The sequence below is a fragment of the Ornithorhynchus anatinus genome, chromosome 6 (genome assembly GCF_004115215.2).
Source record: "Ornithorhynchus anatinus isolate Pmale09 chromosome 6, mOrnAna1.pri.v4, whole genome shotgun sequence".
Taxonomy (NCBI): domain Eukaryota; kingdom Metazoa; phylum Chordata; class Mammalia; order Monotremata; family Ornithorhynchidae; genus Ornithorhynchus; species Ornithorhynchus anatinus.
Genome location: NC_041733.1, coordinates 23,240,971 through 23,259,034, shown reverse-complemented (window position 1 = coordinate 23,259,034; position 18,064 = coordinate 23,240,971). Strand labels below are relative to the sequence as shown.

The 18,064-nt window shown below is 41.9% G+C and overlaps 1 protein-coding gene across 10 annotated transcripts in view; it reads left to right on the top strand.

Moving 5' to 3' along the window:
* Positions 1-18,064, top strand: part of MBNL3 (muscleblind like splicing regulator 3) — a 157,683-nt gene that overhangs the window by 99,113 nt on the left and 40,506 nt on the right. For all 10 annotated transcript variants that reach the window (XR_003760470.2, XR_003760469.2, XR_485922.4 and 7 more), the window contains exon 3: positions 5,432-5,596. Coding sequence is in view for 6 of the 10 variants with exons in the window: in XM_029067323.2 (XP_028923156.1) it covers positions 5,432-5,596 (165 nt within the window). In the remaining 4 variants the exon portion in view is untranslated. The remainder of the gene's footprint in view (positions 1-5,431; positions 5,597-18,064) is intronic.

Here is an 18,064-nt window from a genome sequence, read left to right as displayed (position 1 = left end):
ATTGGAATTAATCACCTGTCAACTTCCCCAATTACTGATTTTGTGGTAGTGGTTGTCTGGTTGCAAGCAGGCTATGGCAGGATCTTCTGTCTCATGGAAATTGCCATTCATAGCATCTAGCATTTCCTCATTCCTTCTCTGGAGCGCTTTACTGTTGGAGCTCCCCACAAGGATTCATTCAACTTAAGAACCTTTCTAGGCCTAGGCCTAGAACCTTCCTAGAACCTCCTCAACCCCCAGCAGGAACTAATGCCTAGAGAAAAAGGGAAAAGCAGTTTCCTAGTGCTTGGAATAGAGGGAAAAGCAGTCTCCTAGTGCTCTGTCCTTCTGGATTCTCTCCTCCAGCTAAATTTTAGCCTGGCTAAAGTGGTGTCTCATTTCATGTTCATTCATTCATTCATTTAATCAATAGTATTTATTGTGCACTTACTGTGTGCAGAACACTATACTAAGAGCTTGGGAGAGTGCAGTGTAACAATAAGTAGACACATTGCCTGTCCACGATGAGTTTACAGTGGAGGATTCACATGCAACATCCTCAACATCCAGAGAAGCAGTGTGGTACAGTGGAAAGAGCACAGGCCTGGAAGTCAGAAGGACCTGGCTTCTAATCTCAGCTCCACCACCTGTCTGCTGTGTGACCTGGGGCAAGTCACTTAACTTCTCTATGCCTCAGTTCCCTCATCTGTAAAATGAGAATTAAGATTGTGAGCCCTGTGTGGGACAGGAACTGTGTCCAACCTGATTAGCTTGCATCTACTACAATGTGTACTATAGTGCCTGGCACATAGCGCTTAACAAATTCCATTTAAAAAAAATCAAATATGTTGGTGTGCACTCCTGTGGAGGCACTCAGAAGAGGCAGCAGCCAGACCAGAATCTCAAGGCGCGATGGAAAAGCTGTGGACCTGAAAGCCGGAGGTCTGGGGTTTGAGTCCCAGGTCTGAAGCCCATTCCCTGTGTGGCTTTGGGTAAGCCACTAACTTCCCCATGCCTCAGTTTCCTCAGATGTAAATTGGGGATAATAATACCTGAATCCTACCTCACATGGGTGTTGGGAGAAGTAAATAACTAGTGAATATAAGTTGCTTTGGTAATGAAAGTACCACATAGAAACATGAGAAGCAACATGGCATCGTGGATAGAGTGCAGGCCTGGGATTCAAAAGGTTATGGTTTCTAATCCCGGTTCCACTACTTGTTTGATGTGTGACCTTGGGCAAGTCACTTCACTTCTCTGGGGCTCAGTTACCTCATCTGTAAAATGAGAATTGAGACTGTGAGCCCCACGTGGGTCAGGGACTGTGCCCAACCCAACCTGCTTGTGTCTACCGCAGCATTTAGTGCAGTGCCTGGCACATAGTAAGTGTTTAACAAATACAATAATAATAATAATCTGCTGTCTTCTCTACCTAACCTACCTCATAGAAGCAGTGAGGCTTAGTGGAAAAAGCATGGGCTTGGGAGTCAGAGGTCGTGGGTTCTAATCCTGGCTCTGCCACTTATCAGCTGTGTAACTTTGGGCAAGTCATGTAACTTCTCTGTGCCTCAGTTACCTCATCTGGTAAATGGGGATTAAGACTGTGAGCCCCACGTGGAACAATCTGATTACCTTGCATCTACCCCAGGGTTTAGAACAGTACTTGGAATAGAGTAAGCACTTAACAGATACCATCATCATTATTCTTATTAACCTCAGCCTGGACATCTTAGTGAGATAATGTGGACCGAGAACAGTCCCAACTCCCTGGGGGTCTTCTGCACTCTGCATGACTTAAATTCAAGATGGACCTATTAAGGGTCATGGGGGACCATGATTGTCTATTGCCATACTTCCTTGTCTGAGCTGGATGGGACCGGCTTCTGAGGTGTACATAAGGAGAGCCACCCTGATTCATTCAGTCAGCTGTGTGACAGACTTACAAATGTGACATTTGGGTAAAGCCTCTTTAGAATCAAAACTAATGGTCCTCCTTAGTTGTATCAGGGATAATGAAACTAAGAACATAAGAAATGCCATTACTGGGTCACATTGGCAGCCAGTCTGTCCAGGGTTTTTTCTCCGACTGTGCCATCAGAATTCTTGAAAGAACAGTGCAATAGTTTATCCCCGTTGGCATGTATCCTAAGAGGGTTGTTCCAGCTAATATCCGTAACCTCTACATCCTTAACTTTCCTTCTGCTATCCCAACAGATTGTAATAGCTAGAATCTTTCATGTCTTTAGAAACCTTTTATGGTCCTCTTGTTCGTAAATATATCCAGACCTCTATTGTACTAACTGAAATCTTCAGCCAGCATATCTTCCTATAGTAACAAATTCCGTATTTTCACTACCTGTTGTATGAAGAAATACTTCCTTCTGTTTGTTTTGAGACAGCCTTCTTCAAGGTGTTCTGGCCTGGTGTTGTGGGATTTCGTAAGCAATTCTGTGGTCACCCTGTCACATTTTTCAAGAAGTAAACCTCAGTCATGCTTCCAGACTGAAAATTCCTAATCCTTTAGTGTCTCCTCAGAAGGAAGCTATTTCAACTCCTAACTTTCTCGGGCTCCTTTATGTCCTTCCTGAAGTGCAGCAACCAGAATTACATAGTATTTCATGGTCTTACCTGATTGCAAAGCTAAATCTTTTGTTTCAGGTGCCTTTTCTGGTGATGCTGTTTCATTATTATTGAATGTCTTTTTGACATGAGAAAATAAGCATTCTCTGGGGTACTTCAGTAACTTCCAATTATAAGGTGTAAAGAGAAAATAATAGAAATAAGGTTCAGTCAATTAATGGTATTTATTGAGTACTTACTGTTTGCAGAGCACTGTAATAAGCACTTGGGAGAATACAATGTAACAAAGTTGGTAGACTTGTTTTCTGCCCACGAGGAGCTTACAATTTAGAGGGAGAGACAGACATTAAAATAATTTATGGATGTGAACATAAGTGCTGTGGGATTAAGGATGGGGTGAATATCAAGTGTTTAAAGGGCAATGCGGAAGGGAGGGAGAGTAGGGAAACGAGTTTAGTTGGGGAAGGCCTTTTGAAGGAGATATAATTTTAATAAGGCTCTGAATGTGAGGAAGGTGGTGGTATCTCGTTAATTTGTGGGGGGGGGGGGGCGCGTGTGGCAGAGTTCCAAGTCAGAAGAAGAGCATGGGCAAGGGGTCGGTGGTGAGACATATGAGATCGAGGTACAGTACAGTAGGTTGGCATTAGAAGAGCGAAGTGAGTGGGCTGGGTTGTAGGAAGTCAATGAGGTAAAATAGGAGGGCAAGCTTACTGAGTTCTTTAAAGCCAATGATAAGGAGTTTCCGATGGATGCAGAGGTGGATGGGCAACCAGTAGAGGTTCTTGAGGAGAGACATAGACTGAAATTTTTTTAGAAAAATGATCTGGCAACAGAGTGAAGTATGGAGTGAGGAGAGATAGGAGGCTAATAGTCTAGGCGGGATATGATAAGTGCTTGGATCAGCACAGTAGCAGTTTGGATGGAGTGTAAAGGGTGGATTTTAGGAGTGTTGTAAAGGTAGAACTGACAGTATTTGGTAACAGATTTATGAGTTGAGAATAATGCCAAGACTTATGAGATAGGGAAGTTTGTGGTGCTGTATGCAGTGATGGGAAAGTCAGGGGGACAGTAGCGTTTGGGTGGGAAAATTGGTTTTGTTTAGGATATGTTAAGTTTGAGGTGCTCATGGAACATCCAAGTAGATATATCCTGAAGCCAGGAGGAAATGCAAGACTGCAGAGAAGGAGAGAGATCAGAGATGAAGAGATAGATATGGTAATCATCTGAGACAGATGGTAGTTGAAGCAATGGGAGTGAATGAGTTTCCAAGGAAGTAGGTGTAGATGGAGAATAGAAGGGAACCCAGAACTGAGTCTTGAGGGACTTACACAATTAAAAACTGGGGCGGCAGAGGAAGAGTTTGTGAAAAACACTGAGAATGAGCAGCCAGAGTGGTAGGAGGGGAACCTAGAGAGGACAATGTCAGTGAAGGCAAATTTGGGTAATGTTTCCAGGAGAAAGGGATGGTCCACAGTTTCAGAGGTAGTTGAGAGATCAAGGAGGATGAGGATGGAGTAGAGCTCGTTGTTGACCTTAGGGTAGTTTCTATGGAGTGACGGGGACGGAAGGCATATCAGAGTGGGTCAGAGAGAGAACTAGAGGAGAGGGAGATGGAGACAGTGGGTGTAGACAGTTCACTAAAGGAGTTTGGAAAGGAATGGTAGGCGTGAGTTGGGATGATAACGAGGGATCTGTGAGATCAAGGGAGGGTTTTTTTTTAGGATAAGGGATCCATGACCATGTTAAAAGCAGTGAGGAAGAAGCTTTTGCAAGGTTAATGGCTGAAGATGGTGGTCAGGGAGGGAAAAAAGAAGATGGGGCAAGTGTTTTAATAAAGTGCAAAGGGACGGGGATGGAGAAGCAGATGTGGGGGTAGCTTTTGAGAGGAGATGGGAGATTTCCACTTGATATGTGGGAGAGTTAAAGAGGGGTAGGAGGAGGAAGGGCCTGGAGAGGAGCAGGGAAAATTTCAGGGGGATCACACTTGATGGTTTCATTTTAATCAGTAAAGTATGGTGAGGTCACTGGGGCAAGAGGTGGGGAGAGGGAGTTTGTGGAAGGAATTAAACATCTGAAACAGCTGGTGCAGGCAGTGGACATGGGAGTAAATAAGAATGGAGAAATAATGTTGCTGGGCAGAGAGTGCAGAGTTAAAGCAGGTTAGAATTAATTTGAGATGGATGAAATTAGCCTGATATCTGGATTTCCACCAGGAGTGTTCCACAGCTTAAGCACAGAAGTGAAGGAAGCCTGTTGTGGAGTTGATCCAAGGCTGTGGGTTAGTGGTATGAGACTGATGGAGGAACACAGGGGTGAGTGTTGAGTTCAGTGGAGAGAGCAGTATCGTGGGCTTCAATTCATGGGCATTCATGTATTAATTGTGTCAGTCCGTAAAAACATTTACTGGTGATAGGTTGTTATGGCTTATTTCAAAATTATTTCATATAATTAATTTAGATTGGAAGTAGTCCTAGACTCTTTGATAATTTCTGTTTCCTCCCCTTCGGCTCCATCGAGTCTTAGGGCCTTGAACTCACACATCCCTCTTATATTGTTCTTTGCTTTCCCAAGGGCTTACTTAGTTCACTATTCTGCCCACAGTAAGCACTCAATAAATACGATTGAATGAATGAATGAATGAATTATGGGTGAATCAAAGCTGATACTGAATCAAAATAAAATTTTCTATTATGTCCTTTCAGAAACTTTGAACTTATTCACACTGTGACTACCTTTTTTTGTTTACGTTTTAATATATGGATATGAAATATCTTAATGTATATTAATAAGATAATGTAAATTGAATATTTGTATTGACTTTCTGGTGTATTTGATGGCAAATAACTAAAGTAGTATGTGCTTTTATTTTTAGGGCCGTTGCACTAGAGAGAACTGCAAATACCTTCACCCTCCTCCACACTTAAAAACACAACTCGAAATAAATGGACGCAACAACCTGATCCAGCAAAAGACAGCAGCTGCCATGTTTGCACAGCAAATGCAGTTCATGCTACCTGGCGCTCAGCTACAGCCAATTGTAAGTTACTCATCATCTTAATTTACCCCTAGGAGGAATGTCATTGGTGTCTTTTCATAGAGATGCAACTCAATTGTAAATTCATATGTAATGGCCTGTAAGACTTGATGCTTCTGATTTTCATTATTCCAGAAAACATGGAAAACTTCTGATGCTTTTCTTTGAAGGAGAAAATTGTACTTTGGCCTTGTGAGAGACCACAAGCCAGAATAATTAGCAGCATCCCTGCCACTCAGCCTGCTGCTGCCCTTGCTCCCTTCCATATTTCCCCATTCCCTACTGCTTTCCATGAAACATCACAGCAAAGGAAATGAACTTGAGGAGCAAAGTGGGGGAGGGAGAGCTGTTGACTCCCCTAATGGTTGGGGCCCAGAGGGCTTGTGAGTATTCAAGATAGAGCTTGGTAAGGAGTAGGCCACTCAGAAAATATCTGACCCATCATGGACTTTTCAAAAGGACCCTTTACAAAAAGTAACTTTAGGCTCAATTCCCTTTCCATCATCCAGTGCCAATTTTCCCAACCTCATCAAATATCCTTTACTAACATGCCTCTGTGGCAGACTTACTGTTCTCAGAGTGGAGTATTATCCTTGTGTATGTTAAGATGTTCATGTGCTTAAAGTGCTTGGAAAACACTTGCCCTGCTTTTGTAAACTATCCCAATTCACAGGTGAACTTTGTTAGCTGAAAATCAAAGACTCTTGAGGCCTACTGGAAAGAGCATGTGCCTTGTAGTCAGAGGAATTGGTTCTAATCCTGCTTTGCCACTTGTCTGCTGTGTGTCTTTGAGCAAGTTACTTAACTTCTTTGTGCCTTAGTTTCCTCATCTGTAAAATGGGAATTTAAACTGTGGACACTAGGTCCAACCTGATTAGCTTGTATCTAATCCAGGACTTAGAACAGTGCTTTACCCATAGTAAGTGCGTAACAAATACCATAAAAAGAGGCCGTTGTGTTCTGATTGCCATTTACCTTGCCCCATACTAAGGTGGAAGATCCCTACCCCTGAAATTCTACTTGGGTAAATGTGAATGCCTGCTGAGTGCCACAAACTGTACTGTTTGGAAAAATGTAGCAGACACCCATTAGACTTTAAGCTCCTCGAGGGTAGGGATTGTGCCTAGCAACCCTGTTGTACTCTTCCAAGCATTTAGTACAGTGCTCTGAATGCAGTAAGTGCTCAATAAATGTCACTGATTGATGATTGATTGATTGAGGAGATATATTCTCTACTTTGTAGTGGAGGAGACAAACATACAAAATTAATACTGTTGTATCATTCCATATATGTGTGAGGAAGGTAGTTCACCCACTCTCCATGGATGTGCTGTTTCCAAAGTTAACTTAAGAGGACTTCAGAGAGCTATTTTGCCACATCTTTATGCCTCTGTTTTGTTCTCTCCTAGGGAGAAATTAGAACTGACCCCTTTTTGCCACAGTTCTTCCATGTCTCAAATTTAGCTATGTGGTGTCTCATTCTAATCCCAGCTGCCCTACTTCTTTTACACTGATGGCAAGATAAATTTGAAAAAGGTTGTGTAATCTGTCTTTGGTATCCATTTCATTAGTCTACATAACAAACTAAATGAATGCCGGAAGACTTAGTATGGTGAGAATTGGAGGCGGTTTACTCCCAGTAAGCCCTGTCTTAGGGAAAAGTAGATCATTTGGATGCAGGCTATTCTTCATTTATATGAATCCCTATTAATCCTATTTAATTAATGCTTAAAGAGAAACTTAGAAAAACTTCTGGCCCACTGAAACTTTTAACTGAAACCCTCTCCCCCAAAACTCACAGCCTGCATGAAACTGTCAGTAAATTTGGTATTCTTTACTACTGGTTCATCAGAAATATTACCCCCATGTGAAGCAGCAGGGCCTAGTGGATAGAGCATGGGCCTGGGAATCAGAAGTACCTGGGTTCTAATCCCAGCTCTGTCACTTGTCTGCTGGATGACCTTGGGCAAGTCACTTAACTTCTCTGTGCCTCGGTTATATTAGTCTGTAAAATGGAAATTAAGACTGTGGAGCCCCATGTGGGACATGGACTGTGTCCAACCTGATTAACTTCTATCTTCCCCAGCACTTCATACAGTGCCTGGCATACTATAAGCATTCAACAAATAGCACTCCCCCACCCAGGAAAAAAAGTTGTTCTAGCCAATTGGTCTCAGGAAAGCTTAATCTGTACCTAAGTGCCCCGACATACACACAGTCACCTCGTGCGTTTAGCACATACCCAGGGCATGAAGGAAATAAGGCTAGGGACCAAAACTAAATTTAATAAACTCTTCCCTTTTCTAGGGCAGCTGGTGCCTTTGGCTGGTTGGGAGTGGGGGCTGGTGTTCCAAGAAAAGGCTGTGTCAAGCAAATGTACATACAAGAGAACCGAGTTTTACTGAGTGAAAAAGGCATTAGTTTCTAGAATCCTTTGAGGATTCAGTGATACCCCATTATCGATGGACTGCTGCCCCCAGAGTATTGGGGAAGGGCCCCATCTTCTTGGGGTTAGCCTGGTGAGGGTAATTAGTTAATTAGGCACTCACTTCAAACAGGTAACAGAAATTTCACCCAGAGCAAAGGAAGCAAATTCCTGTTCTTAGATCAAGTGCTTTATGGTTTAGCATTTGATCCACAGCACTTATGTATTGATTCATAATTTATTTGATTACAATAATAATAATAAAGATGGTATTTGTTAAGCACTTACTATGTGCCCAGGCACTGTTCTAAGCGCTGGGGTAGTTACAAGATAATTGGATTGAACACAGTCCCTGTTCCACATGGGGCTCACTGTCTTAGTCCCCATTTTACAGATGAGGGAACTGAGGCACAGAGAAGTGAAGTGACATGCCCAAGGTCACGCAGCAGAGAAGTGGCAGAGCCGGGATTAGAACCCATGACCGTCTGACTCCCAGGCCCATGCTCTATCCACTAGGCTATGCTGCTTCTATAGTAATGCTTGTCTCCCCCTCTGGACTGTAAACTTAATAATAATAATAATAATGTTGGTATTTGTTAAGCGCTTACTATGTGCCGAGCACTGTTCTAAGCGCTGGGGTAGACACAGGGGAATCAGGTTGTCCCACGTGGGGCTCACAGTCTTAATCCCCATTTTACAGATGAGGGAACTGAGGCACAGAGAAGTTAAGTGACTTGCCCACAGTCACACAGCCGACAAGTGGCAGAGCTGGGATTCGAACTCATGAGCCCTGACTCCAAAGCCCGTGCTCTTTCCACTGAGCCACGCTGCTTCTCTAACTTCTCTAAACTTGTGGGCAGGGACTGTGTCTTTCAAGTCTGCTATATTGTAGTCTCCCAAGCACTTAGTACAGTGCTCTGCATGCAGTAAGCTCTCTAAAAATACAATTGATTAATTGATAGAATGTATGTGGACCCAGATTTCTTGTTTTAATTCCTGTTGGAGCAACAATGTATGTTTGGGAGCTGGTGACAGGGAGAGAAGCTTTCTCTATTTCCCTCATGTATTTGTTTTCTCAAAATAGATCTGTGTCTGGGTAGACTCGAGAATCACTGACAGCTTCCTTGGCCACCCCCAGTGTAGTGCATTACATATCTCGAGGAAATAATCACGGGGACCATCAGAGAAGCACATAGCATCTGCCACTGTATCCGAGAACTGTCCTGATCCTGAGCTCACCTCCAGTTGGTGCTTTGTCAGGACCTGTGCATATTGGGGGCATAGGGATATGTGTTATAGCCCCCCCATCTTCAAGTAACGGGAAGACATTCTTTCACTCCACATGGCATAGTGGATAGAGCATGGGCCTAGAATTCAGAAGGTCATGGGTTCTAATCCCAGCTCTGCCACTTGTCTGCTGTGTGATACTGGACAATTCACTTTACTGTGAATTTACTGTAATTTACTGAGGTAACTGTGCCTCAGTTACCTCATCTGTAAAATGGGGATTGAGACTGTGAACCCCATGTGGGACAGGGACTGTGTCCAGTCCAATTTGCTTGAATCTACCTCAGCGTTTAGTACAGTACGTGGCACATATTAAGCGCTTAAGTACCACAGTTATTATTATCTATTATTAAGTAGTGAAGCTGGGCTTAGAATCCAGGTCCTCTGATGCCCAGGCCTGTGCTTTCCACAAGGCCACGCTGCTGATCAAGAATGTGTTTCCTGGAGTTGACTAATTTGGATCTACTGGATCACATGCTGGTCCAAACACTTGTCATATCCCGGCAACTATTCCATCAACCTTCTCACAGACCTCCCTGCCTCTTCCTTCTCCAGTTTCTACTTCACTTTTTTTTATGGTTAAGCACTTACTATGTATCAAGTACTGTCGTAAGTGTTGGGGTAGATACAAGTTAATCAGGTCCGAAACAGTCCGTGTTCCACATGAGGCTCACACTGGTAGGAGAAGTGAATCGACTTGCCCAAAGTCTCAGAGCAAACATGTGGTAGAGCTGGGATTAAGAACTCAGGTCCTAATGATTCTTAGGCCAGTGCCATATCCACTTAGCTCTGTGTGATCTTGGGAAAGTCACTTAATTCCTCTATGCTTCAATTACCTCATCTGTAAAATGGGGATTAAGACTGTGAGTCCTATGTGGGGCAGGGACTGTCTCTGACACAGTTATCTTGTATCTATACCAGCGCTTAGTACAGTGCCTGGCACACAGTACCACTATTATTATTAATATTATTATTATTATCATTGTTATCCCTTATTGTGCCCATTTGTAAAACCGATGGACAGGACATTATGTATGACCAATAAGCAGAGCCCATTTTGCAGTTTATTCCAGCCCATCTCTTACATGGGTTAGCATCACTGATTCTCATTTACAGATGTTGAGAGTCATTGAAAAAAGTCCAAGCAGAGGATTAGGGTTACAACCTGCAGCCCATTGCTATTGCCCCTCATCCACAGAATCTTTTTGTCGGATTCTCTCTGCCCTCTGGGACACCATACAATTCATTTCTTCCTTCTGTTGGAATAATTTCAGTTGTTCTAGCAAAATGGTCTCAGGAAAGAGTAATCTATGCTTAATCTGAAGGTATGAGACCATAGTAAATGCAGTAACTGCGCCTTAGTTAACTCATCTGTAAAATGGGAATTAAGACTGTGAGCCTTAAGTGGGACAGGCACTGTGTCCAACCCAGTTAGCTTGCATCGACCCCAGTGCTTAATATAGTGCTTTGCACATAGTAAGTGCTTAACAAATACCATTTAAAAAAAATTGAAAACTAACTTATCTACCCCATTATATTCATTCATTCGGTCTTATTTATTGAGGGCTTACTGAGTGCAGAGCATTGTACTAAGCACTTGGAAAGTACAATTCAGCAACAAATAGAGACAGTCCCTACCCAACAATGGGCTCACAGTGTAGAAGGGAGGAGACAGACGTCAAAAGAAGTTAACAGGCATCAATAGCAGCAGCAACATGTAAATTGAACAAGGTAGGCAAAAAATATTACCAACTTCACTTAATCATATTTATTGAGCGCTTACTTGTGCAAAGCACTGCACTAAGCACTTGGAGAGTACAGTATAACAATAAATAGACACATTCCCTGACCTTGTTGTTAGCTTTCACTGTGGAGGTCAAAGGAAGACTGGAACCTTTGGCTCTTTAGAGGCAAAATTGCAGCCTGACCTAGTTTTAATAATGCAGTTGGATTTTGGAAGTGCTTATTGAATGATCTGGGCCAGTTGTGAAGTGTTGGTTTTTAAATTGAGGTCTGCTCCTGGAGCAGCTAATACTCTTACATTTCCTACTGCAATTCAGGGAGAAGAAGTTATCATTCAGTGTATAAAAGACAAAATACAGTTCACTTGGTCCAGTTATGGCGTAGCTTCAGCCCTAATCGCAGGGAATGGTGTCTGTTGTGGTGCTATCAAGCGATCCATCATTGGTAGCATTTGGATTGGACTTTAAAGCTCCATCCTGCTGCAAAACATGAACCAAAGCAATTTAGTTTGCTCATGAATCACGAGACTAGTACATTCGTTTTGCAAAGTTAAATAGAATTCACTTCTAATGAGACCCCTGATAAAGGGCCTGTCAGCCTAATTGGGACGGTGGCTAGAGAATAAATTCAATGCAATCCAGTATCTGAACAATGGATAAATGCCACACCCACACGATTTGAATGGAATGCTTTGGGCAGCCAGCAAGTCTATTCAGGATAGTTAACAGGTGTGAATTGACATTTACTAATATCAAATTCCCACTCTGAAGCCTTTTGTTAACTTTGCTTGCTGCTTAGATGCTTAGCAAGTGAGACAGAGGGTGTGTCTACCTGGGATTTTGCAGGGCCATTTTTTAGAAGAAAAAGTGTTTGCTATGTCAGTACTCCAAGATGGCCCTCAGATTTTGAGCTTCCTGGAACATTCATTTATCCAGGTGTATTTTTGAGTGCTTTACCATGTGCAGAGCACTGTACTGAGAGCTTGGGAGAGTAAAATACAACAATAAGCGATACATTCCCTACCCGCAAGGAGCTTTTAGTGTGTGTTTTGGGCAGGGGAGGAGACGAACATTAATATAAATAAATGACAGATATGTACATAAGAGATGTGGGGCTGGGAAGTGGGGAGAACAAAGGTAGCAAGTCGGTTATGCAAAAGGAAGTGGGAGAAGAGGAAAGGAGGGCTTAGAACATCTCCTAAATGCATCACTTTGGGAGGGTGTCAGATGGGAAAGTGATGTCATGAGGGAGGAGATTTCAAACTCTCCTAAAGCATGCCTCAGGAATGAGTTTGGTTCCATATCTTTGAGTTTAGAAAGAGAGGAACCAATCAGTTAATCAGTCATGTTTTGAGTGCCTACCCTGTACACTCAAACTCCATATGAGCACTGTACTAGGTGCTTGGGAGAGTACAATATAATAAAATTGGTAACATGTACCCTACACACACTGAGCTTACAGTCTAGAGAGGAGAAGCAGTGTGGCTCAGTGGAAAGAGCACGAGCTTGGGAAGTCAGAGGACGTGGGTTCCAATCCTGGCTCTGCCACTTGTCAGCTGTATGACCTAGGGCAAGCCACTTAAATTCTCTGTGTCTCAGTTACCTCATCTGTAAAATGGGGATTAAAACTGTGAGTCTCATGTGGGTCAACCTCATTACCTTATATCTACCCCAGCACTTAGAACAGTTCTCGGCACATAGTAAGCACTTAACAAATACCATAATTATTAATTATTTTTACTATTAGAAGAGGACACAGACATAGCTATATATCAATAAATTAAGGATGTATACATAATTACTGTGGGCTGAGGGAGGGGTGAATAAAGGGTGTAAATCCAAGGGCAGGGATGCCAGTCCAAGAGCAAGGAACCTCTTGCAGGGTGTCAAAATCTGCGTGTTGTGATAATGTTCTAAAAATAAAACTTGCCTCGGAAGTCTTGCCGTGCAGTAGCCTCCCCACAAGGGATTTTTTTGTGTGTCTTTCTATAAAGGTGCGTTGGGATTTTTAGCCCAGCTTCTACACAACAGCAGGCCCGCCCAAGCAAATGGCGTATTATTCCGAGGCTTTGATCATGGAGACAGTTGCTGACTTGGCACAATTTGGTTTCCAACCGAGAAGAGCCAGTTCACAGGGTTCGGCTTTGTGCTTTGTGTGTAGGCAAGTTGTGGAATCCCAACTAAGTAAGCTATAATTGTTGGCTCCACTTGCATCTCTTCCTTCATCTTCGACTGAATCATCAAGAGGCTGTCTGGGGCCTTTTTTAACATCTTCCCCCTCGCCCCCCCAGTCTCCTAAATGTATTTCTTGTAAATTGGGCTATAAGTTTATAAGAGACTCTTTCTGCGTGAGTAATGACAGCAACCCCATACTTCAGAACAGGAATAATTAAACAGGAAACTCAATGTGTGTGTTTGGTTGGGGGGAGATACAATAGTAAATGAACAATACAATTATTTTTAGACCTCAAGATTGTTCAAATTTATTGTTCCCCTTTAAATGAAAGCTTTGAAGTAGTGCAGCAACACTACGGAACACTGGAATTGAATAATTGAAATTGATCAGAGAAAAGCGACCTCAAAGTACATAAGAAAGCAGGTTTAAAATTGTCCAAATTAATTGTGAATTTTAAGAAGTTAAATGATTTTATATCTGAACAGTAAAGTTGTAATTACCCTACCTTCCTACTATAACATGTTCATGGGTTGTTCTCCCTGTTGTTTCTTGTGACCTCACATTCACAGGTGTAGAAAGTACACCTGCTTCCTAGTCTGATGTCCCTTTATTTAATCATTTGATGTTAATTACAAGAAAACTGACTCCAGTATAAATCCAGATAAACAGAATGAAAGACTACAAAGAATTCAGTATCCAACAGGGGTGGTGGGGTGGGGAGATGCTGCCTAATTCATTTAAATGCCTTGTGCCTCAGTTTACCTATTTGTGGAATGTTTCAAGACAGTATTTACGTGAGCATTGGGTCACTTTGTTTTTAAACTATTTTGAAAAATTTTGAAACCAATGAATAAATGGTTCTATATAGGTCTAATGTTATTGTGTTTCCTACTATCACTCTTATTAGAAACTCCATATTACCTGGATTGTTAAAAAAAACACAACAAAACCCAACAGCAATCTATGATATACCATCTCTCTACTCAATAAAAAAAGAAGCCAAAAAATAAGAATCCTCATTTTCTAGGCAAATTAGTTAATTTTTGTAAGGATATGTTTTGTTGTTTGGATATTAATTCTAACTGCAATATCTGTAGGGTGTTTTGTTTTTCATTTTTAGTTTGTTAACTTTTTGTGGAATTTATTTTGATTTATTACTAAAGTAAAAATGGGTGGGAATCAATGGCAAAAATGGGTAATATTTCTGGGTAAAAATCAGAATTTTGTTGTATTCAAGGATTGTAAGGGATTAGGTGTTTTTTAAAAAATAAAAAACCTTCACCTTCTCTTCATCCTCCCTTTCCCGATTCTCAAGCCTGCAGTTGCCCAGGCATGACCGTCTTTCCTCACCCCTGCGTTCCTTATCCTAGGTCATTAACTGGAGGCAGACATTGCCTTCCCTACTTTGTTATATGAACTATTTGGACTGCTAAAATAGTCATATTTATTGAACGTTTACTGCATATGCAGAGCACTGTACTAAACACTTGGGAGAGAACAGTATAAAGAGTTGATAGGCACAATCCCTGCACACAAGGTTTTTACAGTCTAGAGGAGGAGCTTACAGGTTTGGTTGTGTTATCAGAGAGTTTAATATAATAAATTCCATTTTATTACATTTTTATCAATAAAATTTGGAGAAAATTGGGAAAAGTTAATTTATAAAAATCCTGCTCTTCACAGAATAGGCTCTCAAAGGTTTTGATGATTCATTTTCAGTAAAAATCAGTTTAAACTGAAAATGAAGAGCTTTAATAGGGTTTATTGAGCACCTACTATGAGCAGACGACTATACTAAACTCTTGGGAGAGTGTGAAAGGATTAGTAGACATGATCCCTACCCACAAGGATTTTACAGTCTAGCAGGGGAGACAAACACTAAAATATATTACAGATGAGTGGAAGTAATGGAATATGTGTCCCATATATAAATATTATGGAGGGTTGTGTGTACTTAAGTGCTTAGGTGGTTCAGAAGACATGCCATGGCATTTAGGGGGTATAAATGGAAAGATTATAAATTAAACAGGGAAAACCTCCTGGAGGAGATATGATTTCAGAAGGGCTTTGAAGATGGGGAGACCAGTAATCTGTCAAATCTGTAGGGAGAAGGTGTGAGTGAGAAGTCGGTAGCAGAAGAAATGAAAACAAGGTACAGTGAAAAGGTTGGCTTTGAGAGGATTGAAGAGTGTAGCATGGTTTGGTGGCTAGAACAAGGGTCTGGGAGTCAGAAAGACCTGGACTCTAAGACAAGTGGTGAAACACCCAACTTCTCCTTCTTCCTTGCTACCTCTTCTATAAAATGGGGATTCATACTGTGAGCCCCATGTGAAAACTGGATTTTGTCCAACCTGATTAGCCTGTACCCATCTAGGACTTGGCACAGTGCCTGGCACATAATAAGCACTTAAAAAAAAAAGTGTGAGCTGGGCATAGTGGGAAAAGAGAGTGAATAAGTAGGAGGGAAAGAACTGATAGTGTCTTATTGCCAATTGTCAGTTATTGGTAATTGCCAATGTATTTGTAAATAAGAGAGGCTATTGGGGCTGAACATATTGAGTATACTACCCAATTAAAAAATAAATGAAGGAACAAGGATGCAGATTTGCCTGTGCATATTACACCAGCTTCTAGGTCCCTTTTCACTTTTTCAGACATGACTGGGAGGAATGGGTTTAAATATGATTGAACCTGATTACCCACCACTGTTTTAACCAGTCACTGATTTGAAAATGTTCAGACCAGGCCCTGTCAACTTCAACACAATCAGTTATGCCATCAAAGAACGATCTTTGGACTTTGCAGCCCTTCTTGAAAGAACCAAACTTTCTTACTAACTGCCAGGTCCCAAATCTTCTGGTAGGATCAGCTGCTTTGTAAGGTCTGTGAATGCAAGATACAAGTTGTGTTTTTTTCCTGCCCTTCTGTTGGATGTATTGTGTACCAAAGATTACGTTTGCTCTGTGCTTTGCAAAGTAACCCACATTGCAAACCTCAGAATTCCAGTTCTATATTTTTCAGTAGTGGTTTAGAAAGACTGGAATCCTACCAACTATGATGATGAATAAAATGTCCCAGAAGTTCCCAGTTGTCTTTCTCACCCATCTTCTTGAAGATGGTATTTATGGTAGATACTGGATATTTGTCACCCAGTTCCTGCAGAAGTAAGCTGTATGTTTGGGCAGTCCTCTTCTCCACCAAGGGGAAGACACTAGAAATTGCCTGCCTCCCCTAAGCTAGGTTCACGAGTTCACAACCACGGGCCATATCCGTAAGGGAATAAAACTATCAGGAAAATAGCAGAGAAAATAGCCATTGCCTGATAGAACATCAAGACACTGGGAGACAAAGGAATAGTTGTCCTTAAAGAAGAACAGAATTTCTTGCACATGAGTTGGCCAGATATGGTTAAGGGGACTAGGGAGGGGTGGGATTGGAATGAGTGGAGGAAACAGAGAAGTTGGGAGAGGGAAAAATAATAAAAATGATCATAATGATAATGACATTTATTAAGTGCTTAGTATGTGCCAAGCACTGCAGTAAGTGCTGGAATAATAATAATAATTATGGTATTTGTAAGCGCTTACGGTACTAAGCGCTGGGGTGGATACAAGCAGATCAGGTTGGACTCAGTCCCTGTCCCATGTGGGGCTCACAGTCTCAATCCCCATTTTACAGATGAGGTCACTGAGGCACAGAGAAGTGAAGTGACTTACCCAAGGTCACACATCATACAGGATAAACATGTCAGAGAGACTGTGAACAACATTGGATCAGAGCCTGTACCCGGGAAAGAGAAGAGGTATTGAATCTCCATTTTACAGATGAGGATACTTAGGCACAGAGAAGTTAAGTGACTTGCCCAAGATGCCCATCTGCTCTAGAGGATGATGGCCATCAAATAATAATAACAGTAATAATATATGTTAAGCGCTTACTATGGGCCAAGCACTGAACTAAGTGCTGGGGTAGAAACAAGATAGTTAGGTCCGAAGCAAAGAGAACCTGCCACCAATGTGAAGATGGGCCTTTTGTGCCAGTTTTTGGACCAGTGACCACTGAAGTCAGAGCTGTGAAGATAGAGCCCTCCCTGAGGTCTCCAATCAGTTAATCAGTCCATAGTATTTACTGAGCACTTACTGTGTGCAGAGCGCTGTACTAAGCACTTGGGAAAGTATAATACAACAAAATTGGTAAACGCAGTCCCTACCCACAAGGAGCTTACAGTCTACAATCTCCAAGTAGGGAGGTAAGAAGGCTCTGACATTTGCCTAGGACTTTTCCTCAACATCTGGAACACAGGAGAAATGCAGCTGAGTATCAAAGACTGAATAAACAATGTGAAATAGTGTCCAAAAGCTAAGTGAAAATGGCTGCACTTTTGAAGTCGGCATGAGGGCATATGTTCACATATCTTTGAAAGCGGGCTCCTCTCATAGGGACCTTAGCACGCCTCCATCTCAGCAATCTCACTTTAATTCTCCTCCACTCCCCAACTATTTCCTTGGTACAAGTCAATCTAAATCTCTTCCTAGCCCCCATCTTTCCCTTTCTTAGCCCCGTCTCTCCCTCCTCTCCATCTTCTACCAAACCAACATTTATATCTGAAATATGTACCACCATCTACCAAATTATCTTCACTCATTGCACTCTCTGCCCCAGTGGGAACAGGATTAGCTCGTTGTGAGCAGGAAACATATCTACCAATTCTATTGTATTGTACTCTCTCAAGCACTTAGTACCGGGCTCTGTATTTAGTAAACCCTCAATAACTATGATAAATTGGTTGATTGGCAGGATCCAGAGACTGCAAATGTCAATGAACAGTCTTCTAGAACTAC